This window comes from Solanum tuberosum, unplaced genomic scaffold (assembly GCF_000226075.1).
Source record: "Solanum tuberosum cultivar DM 1-3 516 R44 unplaced genomic scaffold, SolTub_3.0 scf00355, whole genome shotgun sequence".
NCBI lineage: Eukaryota > Viridiplantae > Streptophyta > Magnoliopsida > Solanales > Solanaceae > Solanum > Solanum tuberosum.
Genome location: NW_006239277.1, coordinates 183,113 through 194,141, shown reverse-complemented (window position 1 = coordinate 194,141; position 11,029 = coordinate 183,113). Strand labels below are relative to the sequence as shown.

Genomic DNA, 11,029 nt, shown 5'->3' with positions numbered 1-11,029 from the left:
AGTATTTTAAAAAATAAAAAAACGGGGGGGGGGGGGGGGGTGTGATTGGTGAGAAAACAGGAGAACCTTGGTAACTACTATACCATTTCAGTATGGCACATTAAAACTAACACATCAAGTAAAACATATGCATGTTGAATATTTGAAATTTGGACGGAGAAGAGTGGAGTACTAGTCATGTTGACAAAGAGTGTAAGTTTAAAACATATATGCATGTTGACACCCTAGATGAAAGATTTTGTGTTCGAGTCCTGCTTGAGTATGGAAACAATTGCAAATTTGTGTTATTCAGAATCTCATTACAAATATTGAACATCGATAAGAAACAAAAATAAAAACATGCTACGCGTTGTTACTTCATTATATATATGTAAGGGAAGAATAGTTAGTACTTACTTTGTAGTGAATCCTCATTTGCTTTATAACAATGTGATACTAAGATATTGTAATGTAAGCCTCCAAGACATGGAATTTTTTGCTCTATTGAGGAATTCGAATTTCGGTTTGGTACATAAGCATACACGGATTTAAGATTTATAGAAGATGGATTGTAGGTACTATTACAAAGAAGGTGGATCCAGATGAATATTTGAGATGAAACTCGTGAAAATATGATATTCAAAATTATCTTTGACTACATTATTATGATATCATGTTATCTAACTTATTTATTACCTTCTTTTATTTTTACTTCCCAATAACAAAGAGAAATAAAACAAAATCCTAAAGAAAAATCCCCATGCAATTGTTACCCACAAGCAATTCCATTTGTTCAGTTGAGTTATCCCTTGTTGTACCAATATATCTGCACCACTGGTTAAACAAGTGGAACTTGTTATCGTTACGTTCAACGTTTCGCTTATATTTTCCAACAATTTCTCCTTTATTGAATTCGGTAAATCCCCCAGTTGGCTGTTATCGAACAATTGAACCCCACGAACGAAGCATTTCGTGGGGTCTTTGAATTCGTTCAGTAACACTGCTTCGTATGGGTATTTCACGAGCGAGAGGTAATGAAACCATATCCAGTAAGATGGGATCCTATCGCGGTTCATGTAGAATCCACTGAAGAGGAGGAAGTATCCGAGTAATGCAACTACGATTATGTACCCGATCATGACATGAGGAACGACACCAGAGAGGAAAGTGACGAATGAATTCCCCGCCCAGATTGAAGCTAGAAAAACACAAAAGTAGAACAAAAAGCCCGAAGCTCCACCGTCTAGGCCAACAGCCCAGAACGTCAGGGCCACGAACAATAAAGAGAGGAATATCAAACCTGGTAGCGAAACCAAAGCGTGAGAGATGCAATAAGACGATCTCCGATAAGCATTGTAAGCCGTTTCCCTCATGAAAATGTACCTCTCCTGAATGAAAACGGGCAACGCCTCGGTGCATATGTAGTAAGTTGTTGACACCGCGAATGCGATAAACCCAAGGCGTTCCCATATGCCTTTAGGGGAATTGTCGAGCCGCCAGAAAATGGTTGCGAGGATGAAACCCGTGACCATTACTGCACTGAAACGGACGAAGAAAATCTCCGGCATACGCCATGAGTTTGTGAATGATCGCTTTGACAGCACGGCTATTTCGGTCCATATTGGATTTGCAAAAGTAGGAACCATAACAGTAGGATTTGCAGCATTATTCGTTGCACCAGAAACCAATTTTCCTCTGGAAATGCTTGCACTTATTGCTTCCTTTAATGACAAATCATATCTCGCCGGCGTTGTTGCAGAATTCCGATTAGTATTTTTCCATTTTCTGTTGAATTCAACTAAATTATTTGTTCCATCAGGTGAGTCTTCGAGTTCGCGGATTAAATCAAGCGCGAACTCTGTTCTGTTCTCGTTTTCTGGAATTGGATGACCAAAATCCGCGAAAAATTGGGGTAAATTGAGCGGTGAATCACTGTAAACAGTTTGTCCATGGGATAAGAAGATCAATCGATCAAGTAAACCGAGAATTCGATTACTTGGCTGATGAATCGACATTATCACAATACTTCCGCTCTGTGCGATTCGCTGAAGAACTTTAACCACCATGAAAGCACTGGTGGAATCGAGACCAGAGGTAGGTTCATCGAGAAATAAGATGATCGGGTCATGGATGATGTCGATTCCGATTGAAACTCTCCGTCTTTCACCGCCGGAAACTCCACGGTGGCCTTCATCGCCGATTATAGTTTTGGCGGCGTTTCGGAGTCCTAATTGATCGATTAAAGCTTGAACTCTACCTTTCTTCTTCGATTTTGACAGAGTTCGTGGAAGCCGAAACTGTGCTGAGAACATTAACGTTTCTTCCACTGTAAGCATCGGATAAAGGAGATCGTCTTGCATTACGTACGCCGATATCACTTTCAGCAGCTTCGTATGCAATTTCTCGCCGTTCAATTTTACCTCCCCTTTCAAGCTCTCCTTCGCAATTCGATTAGCTAACGCATCGATCAGAGTAGATTTCCCTGAACCAGACGCGCCAAGCACTGCGAGTAGTTCTCCGTCACGCGCCTCTCCTGATATATCATGTAAAAGCACCTTCGTCCTCGTGACCGGCGCTTCCTCTGCCCGGCCACCGTATATCGCCGGAAATGCAACTTTCCGGCGAACTCTCACGCTATATGTGAGGTTGCTAAATGACAGTAAAAACGGAATAGAGTTCTGCGGCTGCATCGTCAGAACTTGGTGAACTGGAGTTTCAGTTTCGTCGCCGGTGACATCTCCCATGTTGTTCAACAACTGAGCAAACGTCGGCAACGACATTTCTACCGTCTGTCTCCGATCATAAAGAGGTACACAATCTCTTACTGGTGACACATTTTGAGCTACAATTTTTGACATTTCTTATATATATCAAATCTCTATATGGTTTTCTTTAAGAGTTTTCACGGTTTAGATGATAAAATTTTCTGCATGGAACAAGAAAAGAAAAGCATAGTTATATACGTAAAAAACTTATCACTACTAATTAATTAAAAAAAAAAAAATGGAACCGTCAAATTTATATTTTGAATCTATCTCTTTGTTATACATCTATCTTTTCAAAATTCTGAATCTACATCTGTTTATGTACCAAACTAAACTAAAAATCCTAGACGCAACGTAATATGCATGTTCTTTTTTTGTTTCAGTATTTTAATATTAGTATTGAAGTCTTGAATAATTTAAATTTGTACTGCATAAAAACCATTTTCCTAATATATATAGAAAATTATACTCAAAATTCGAATTCGAAATTTTTAATTAAGAGTGAAATGATCCTAGCGATAACTACATGCGTGTTTTAAACTTACACTCTTTCTCAACATGCATGTGTTGTGAAAGTGTTAGTTTTAATTTGCCTATACTGAAATAGATCGGTAGTTAGCAAAGAAACTCTTGTTTCTCACCGATCACCTCTTTTATCAAAAATAAAATAAAATTACTCGCGCCTGATATATTTATATCAATTCAATAAATATATGACACACATGCTATTATTTTATTTAAACTGATACGAGTTTTTATTTTTTGATTGGCGGAATGACCTGAGAGATCCTTGTACTTGGCTTTGTTTGTCGGTTGAACCCTCCTACTCATCACTTTGCCAATCAAACACTTAAACTCATCAAAACTCAATATTTTAAACCCTTCTGACCATTGACCGAGCTTATGTGACATTAATATTGGTGAGTTGGAATTATGCTTGATTACACTCACTTGAAAGCGAGTTAAAACAATATTTTACTTTTAAAAAAATCAATTTAACAAAACTAAAAAATAAGATCCATCTTCTTCAACCCTCTTTCACCCACCCACGACTTTCTTCTTCTCCACCCGCCCTCTCTCCTCTACCCCTCACCACAGCCCTCAACTTTCTTCTTTCTCCAGCCCCACATTTACTCTTCTCCTCCTCTTCTGTTTTTTTTTATACAAATCAGTAGCCTCAACTTCTTCTAAAATTTTCATTTTTTAGGTTTGAAAAATATTAGTATCATTATTTTCTTAGATGGTTTCAACGAGGAAATGTGGATAATGTGAAGGATGATTGTGACTATTGAAAATTTTAAACTCCATTGATAAGCTTGAAAAAGCTTAAAAAATAATAAATGGGTCTTATGAATTTGTAAAATTAGTTAAAAATTTTGATTGAGGTTCATTGAGTTTGTGTTAGTGAACTTGTAGTTGAATACATTTTTTAGGTTTGAAAAATATTAGTATCATTATTTTCTTAGATGGTTTCAACGAGGAAATGTGGATAATGTGAAGGATGATTGTGACTATTGAAAATTTTAAAACTCCATTGATAAGCTTGAAAAAGCTTAAAAAATAATAAATGGGTCTTATGAATTTGTAAAATTAGTTAAAAATTTTGATTGAGGTTCATTGAGTTTGTGTTAGTGACTTGTAGTTGAATATACAAGTTAAATCGAGAAGAATTTGATCTAATGGGTATGAATTTAGTGCTCAATTGTGACCAAATATGAAGAAGATGACCATTTGAAAAGTTTAAGAAATTAAAAAATTGATATATTTTATTTTTTATTTTTTTAGCACTTAACTTCGTACGTGGCACTAAAAAAATGATGTGGAATTCCACGTGTAATTGCGTCCATTACACACACACTGACCGGAGGAGAAAAGGGCTTAAAATGTTGTGTTCTGATGCGTTTAAGGGTCTAGTTGGCAAAGTGATGAGTATGTTCAACTGACAAACGGAACCAAGTATAGGGGTCTCTCAGGTCATTCCACCTTTTTGATTCATATCAACTTCACAATTGTTCCTGTGTTCTTTTAATGTTTCGATATGTTTTGGAATGCTTTTATTTGAGTAGGTGATATGTTAGAAACATCATCTCTAGGTAGGAGTAAGGTCTAATATGGAGACTAACCTCTTTTGAGTTCCAAAAGTTTTTGAGAACCGGACTTTTTGATCTGTTTGCTTGGAAGAACATGCATTTTAATTAGACTTTGGATTTATAATTCGTATATAGCGTGAATCTGAATTAGTTAAATCGATAAATTTTGACTGTTTAATAGGTTTAAAGAAAAGTATAGGGTGCATATGTTCAAACTTATTTTCATAGCACACGTTATATATGTGATCTATGTACTAGAAGATTATCTTCTACTTTGACATGAATCTTATTACTTGAATTAGTGACTTCTAACTATGTGATTGGTGTAAAAAAAATTAAAAAATTGGTGCGTGTAATCTATCCTCTTTAATTATTATTTATTTGACATGAATTCAAATTAATATAATGGATAAATTTCGATAGCTTGTTGCATGTGGTTAGAGCCGTCAAAATGGGTTTAGCCCATGGGGCCGGCCCAAACCCAACCTCTTATTGGGGTAGGGTTGGGATGCAATTTTTCATGCCCATTTGAAACTAGGGCTTATAAGCCTAATTCATATAAGTTTTTGGCCCTTGAGGCTTGATGAGGGCTGGGCCGGGGTCGGCTCATGGGCCAAAACTATTTATTTAAGGGTAACTTAAAACAATCTCACTAGTATATGAGTTAATCACTTAAATGCACGTTATATTGTAAAATTGCGAAACTTACTAGATTTTGATACTTCCAAATACATGTACTCAAATTTAGGTTAATTTGTTCTAGATACACTCTATCCAAGTGGATTCGCATGTATCTAGTATACATAGACAAATCCCGCACCCTCGCCTCCCTCTCATCTCTCTCGCGTATTTGGGATGCATCACAGTAGATACATGTATCTCGTGTATTTAGTATCCTAGATACATATATGCTAATCACACTAGATTTTTGCTAGTGTTATTGAAACAACACTATTGTTTGTCATATTTGATTTGAAAATCTTCTCCATTTTTTTGATATTATAGAATTTTAAGTTTGAAAAAAAAAAGGGGGGTTAGCCCGCTCCAGCCCTCGGTCCTTTTAGGGTTGGGTTGGGTTGAGCATTTTCAAGCCCTTCCAAATGAAGGGCCGGCCAGGCCTAGCCCATCAAATTCCTCGACCCACAAGGCTTGGACTAGCCCTTTTTGACAACTCTATATGTGATTATGAAAGAAATGTGTGAAGGATAGGATTTGTTATAAATAACGAACTATTTTCCTTTCTCTAAGCTTTATTATTTATAGGTAAAAAGGTATGAAAAATACTCCAATTTTGACCGAAGTTGCTGTTACGATATCAAACTTTATGGGAGGACCTTTTACCCCCCCTGAACTATTTAATAGTGTATTTTAAAGGTATATATGTGCCCACGTGGGCATCATAAATATTGCATAATTATAAATAGTAAGTGTCCACGTGGACACATATATACCTTTAAAATACACTATTAAATAGTTCAGGGGGGGTAAAAGGTCCTCCCATAAAGTTTGATATCGTAACAGCAACTTCGGTCAAAATTGGAGTATTTTTCATACCTTTTTACCTATAAATAATAAAGCTTAGAGAAAGGAAAATATAGGAAGAGTGGAATAATTAAATTTATAAATGGTATCCTATGTACCACTTCCTTGTCCTTAAAAGATACATAATTAGGATTATACTGAAGCAATATGATTTAATTTGTTCAAACAAGTCAAATCACCCCAATTTAATTAATTACTAGTGTACTTATTCGTGCTTCGCACGGAATTGAATATATTTTTTAAATAATTGATGTCATTAATTGACTATTTTTTAACAAAAAGTGTATTAAAAATACAAATTAAGTCACGGTCTTGATATTGTCTATTCAGAAAATTGCTAGAAAGATATTTTCAAACTTTAATTTCCACTTGACATTGCCAATAAAAAGAAGAAAAACATAAAAAAGTATCTTAAGAAAAAAAAATTGATTTTATAACATTACATCAGAGATTATACTTTGCAATAGAAAATAAAAGAATTGAAACGCATAGTATATAATAAAATGTGTATTTATAAGAAGACATGATGTCGTTAGTAATTTGATGTGTACTTATCTACTCGATTATATAAAAATTATCATACAATGACAAAATATTAAATTTTTTAGAGTACATGAAGTGTCAAGTTGTAGAAAGGTATACCAAGAGTTGGATCAATGTTTGTCCCTAACACATGCAGAGGAGTGGAAGAGTTTTATAACATTAATCTAATTATTATTGTAGTTATCACTAAAAAAATAATATATGAAAATAACTCCCTTTTTAATGTGAAAAATTAAAATAGATAATTTTTACTTTAAATAATTACAAGTTCAATACATATTAATCACAAATGCACATTTATTATAGCATAACTATAAAATAACTTTTCATTATATATGTACACATAAATGAGAATTATTTCTTCATTCTTTTCATTAAATAATTTATTTATTAATTAAAAATACTAAAAAGATGGTTTATTAATTTATTTATTTTTTGATTGATTTCTAGTATGATAGACCATATCATATATTTTTAGGGGCAATAATATCTAATAGCCATGAGAAATGTACCATAGCTAATATTATACCTTTCAACAATGACAGAAATTTAGAATATTAATTAGAAATTGACAAGCAGATACACACATGTAAAGGAGTGGAAGAGTTTTATAACATTAATCTAATTAACATTGTAGTCATCACTAAAATATTTTAATAGATGTTAACTATTCAAAAGACAACTCCTTCTTTAATGTGAAAAATAAGATAAATGATTTTTACTTTAAATAATTATAAGTTAAATATATATTAATCACAAATGCACATTTATAATATCATAACTAAAAAATAACTTTTTATTATACATGTACAGATAAATGAGAATTTATTCTTCATTCTTTTCATTAAATAATTTATTTATTAATTAAAACTTTTAAAAATACTAAAAAGATGGTTTACTTATTTATTTGTGATTGATGTCTAATATGATAGACCATATAATATTTTTGTAGGGGCAACAATACCTAATAGCTATGAAAAATGTACTATAGGTAATATTATACGTATCAACAATGAAAAAAAAAAGAATTTAATTAGAAATTGACAAACATATACACACGAAAACACAAACAAAAATGTGATACTTTTCATCTTCATTCATTCGCATAATAACAATGTTAGTAGATATATCAAAATAAAATAGAATAATATTAATTGAAATCAAAAGAATACATTAATGAATCTTCAAAATCTTTGGAAGTCATTCAAACGTTTATACTAATATGACCATCTATTTTGATGAATCTTCCAAGATAATTAAGTTTTTTTTTTCATTTTGATGAACTTGTACCAAACTAATGTGAACATCTCTATGATGAATCTTTGAAAAATATGTCTATGATCTTTATCAAAGTGAAGACCATATCATGACATTAGAAGTACATGAAAGATGAAAGAAAAAGAAAGAATGAAAAAATGGAAATGAACATTGAACATCTCTAAAGATATTGTTATTTATAGATTGGGTAAACCATAACAATAGTTAGAAAGAAGTTGAACATGCATGTTATTTAAATAGATGGAGGTTTTTTGTAACTTATTAGACATGATTAGAATAGTAAATATGATTGAATTTTTTAAATTAATAAACAAATTATTTATTGAAAAAATGAACAAAAAAACAAAAGAAGAAGAAAAAAGATAAATAGAAATGGAGGCCATAGAAAGGTGTCACATCACCTTCTCACCTTTTCTATGTTTCTTATATATATATATAGATTACTCCATAAATTTAATTTTTTCCATGCATTATAAATACTTTATTCTTAACCAAAGGCTTCTTAGATTCGAATTGCCTTGGTTCTACACTATACATTAGTCCCTATGAATAACATATTTTGGTTGCACTTTGAACACTATTCAAGATATTATCTTTCGGTGTAGCAAAAAAAAAAAAGATGATAACAACTCGTTTATGGTTGGATTATATTGATTGAAAAAATCTTAGAGCATGTTAGGATTGGCTTAAAAGTTTGTCAAACTTACTTTCAAGTCATTTTTAGTTTTTAGGAGTGTTTGACAAAGTTAAAAATAACTTAAAATAAATTTAAAATGACTTAAAAAAAGTTAAAAGGAAACTAAGCAAATACCCCATAAAAATAAAATAATTATAAATATATACCCTTTACATTCATATTCCACTAAATAATTACAGTATATACCCGCAAACTAATTTTGCTTAACTGATACTAAATAGTATCATATACTGTATTGGTATTGTTAAAGCTGATAATTTGCTTAATTGATACTAAATCAGTATATATATATATAAGAGTAATTTTTGAACAATGAAGTAGTTCTTATACCACAACAATATACATAATGAGTAATTTCTTGACAAGAAACCTTAATGATACAATAACAATAAACGGAAAAAACTTACCCGCACCGGGTGTTTACACCAAACACATGTTAATTAATTAAGGTTAAATAAAATGAACTATAGATTTAAACACATGGCATGCATGTATTGTATTGGTGTATACACCCGGTGTGGGTAAGTTTTACCCTACTATATATTATTATAGTATCATTGACTAATGAGTAATTTCTGAACAAGAAACCTTAATAATATCAATATACTTATTGATTTAGTATCAGTTAAGTGAAATTATCAACCTTAATGAAGAGGGGGGGGGGGGGGGTATGAGCTCTAATTATTTATGAGAGAATGAGTATTTCTTGAATTATTTTGAATTTGGGTATGAACATGAAATTATTTTGGGTTTTATGACCCATTTATATAGTTTTAGTTAAACAGCAAAAGTATGACTCCTCTTACTTTTTATTTTTTACTTAAAAATCATTTAAAATTAGATTTTTATTTTTAACTCAAAAGTTACTTTTATTTTTCAGCCTATCCAAATGGTGGTGGAAAAAATAAAATCGAATGTCACACAGACATACATGATAATTAAGGAGGTGTGGGGATAATTAGGGGTGCACTTTTACTAAATATGGATTTGAATGAGTCCGTTACTAAAACCTCAAGCATTACTTACGAGAACCTCATTTTTTTGTGTGTAAATTTCATATATGACATATATTATAGTACTATTTTCAAGTTATAGCAGTAGATGTAGACTTTTCAAGCTATAGCATTAAAAAATTTCAGGTTATAACAAATTTACAAAAAAAAAGAAATGTTTTATTAATTGGAAAAAACTTTAAAATAAAATAAAAAGATAAACGAAAATTTTAAAAAAAACGGAATTAGAAAATAATAAAGTAAAAAAACTGAAAATTAGTGGCATGTAATTTAATTTGAACTTATTGTAGATAATTAATGATTAGCATGAAATAAGGAATCCAAACAAATTAACCATATTTTTTATCCTTAATTCACTCAAAATCAGTTAAAATAAAATAAAAAATCAGATCATATCCTTTTTTTCTTCAACATTTCTCTCTCTTAATTCTTCGGCCTAAAAAATTACCACAATCGAGTAATTGAAGGTTTTTTTCATTGAAAAAAAATTGATTTTATTGAGATGGACAATTACGTATCAATTCTAATTAAACATGGTGGAAGATGGGATCATTCGGGTTAGTATTTATTATTGTTTAGTGTTTGTTTTTAAATTACATTGAAATAAAAAAAAATATTAAACTGTAAATCGTCTCTATGTTTAAGATGATATCATTACTTGTTAACTGTTGTGAAATGTATAATATTAGTGATTTTCTGAATTTGTGATTGTTTTGTGTATTTTTTTCCTTAAAGTATAAAGTAATTGTATATTTATGAATGAATTTAATAGAATTATTGGAAAGAAATTTGTAAGAAAATGTGTTTCGTAAGATGTAAAAAAAGTTATTTGGATTTTTGACGAATTGTATAACAAGTGTTTTAAGTTGGTATTAAATTATAAATTTTAGTGTGTTATATTAGATGTTGTCATTTCTGAAGTAATTAGTGAGTTAGAAATGAATTATTTGGTACGATAAGATATAGATATTTGTAATGTATGATTATTTGTTGTATGAAATGTGTATTAAGTGAGTTTGAAAGTTGTTATGAAATAAGCTGTCTTAATGATATATGTATGAAATGTATATTAAGAAAGTATGAAATTTGTATGAAAGCGTGTCCAGTAATCTGGAAAAAAAA

General features: G+C 31.2%; 1 protein-coding gene across 1 annotated transcript; it reads right to left on the bottom strand.

Moving 5' to 3' along the window:
- Nucleotides 1-671: 671 nt before the first annotated feature.
- On the bottom strand, nt 672-2,837 carry LOC102580241 (ABC transporter G family member 6-like). The gene has a single exon (XM_006361332.1). The coding sequence runs from the start codon at nt 2,835-2,837 to the stop codon at nt 672-674; it is 2,166 nt and encodes a 721-aa protein (XP_006361394.1).
- Nucleotides 2,838-11,029: the final 8,192 nt, after the last annotated feature.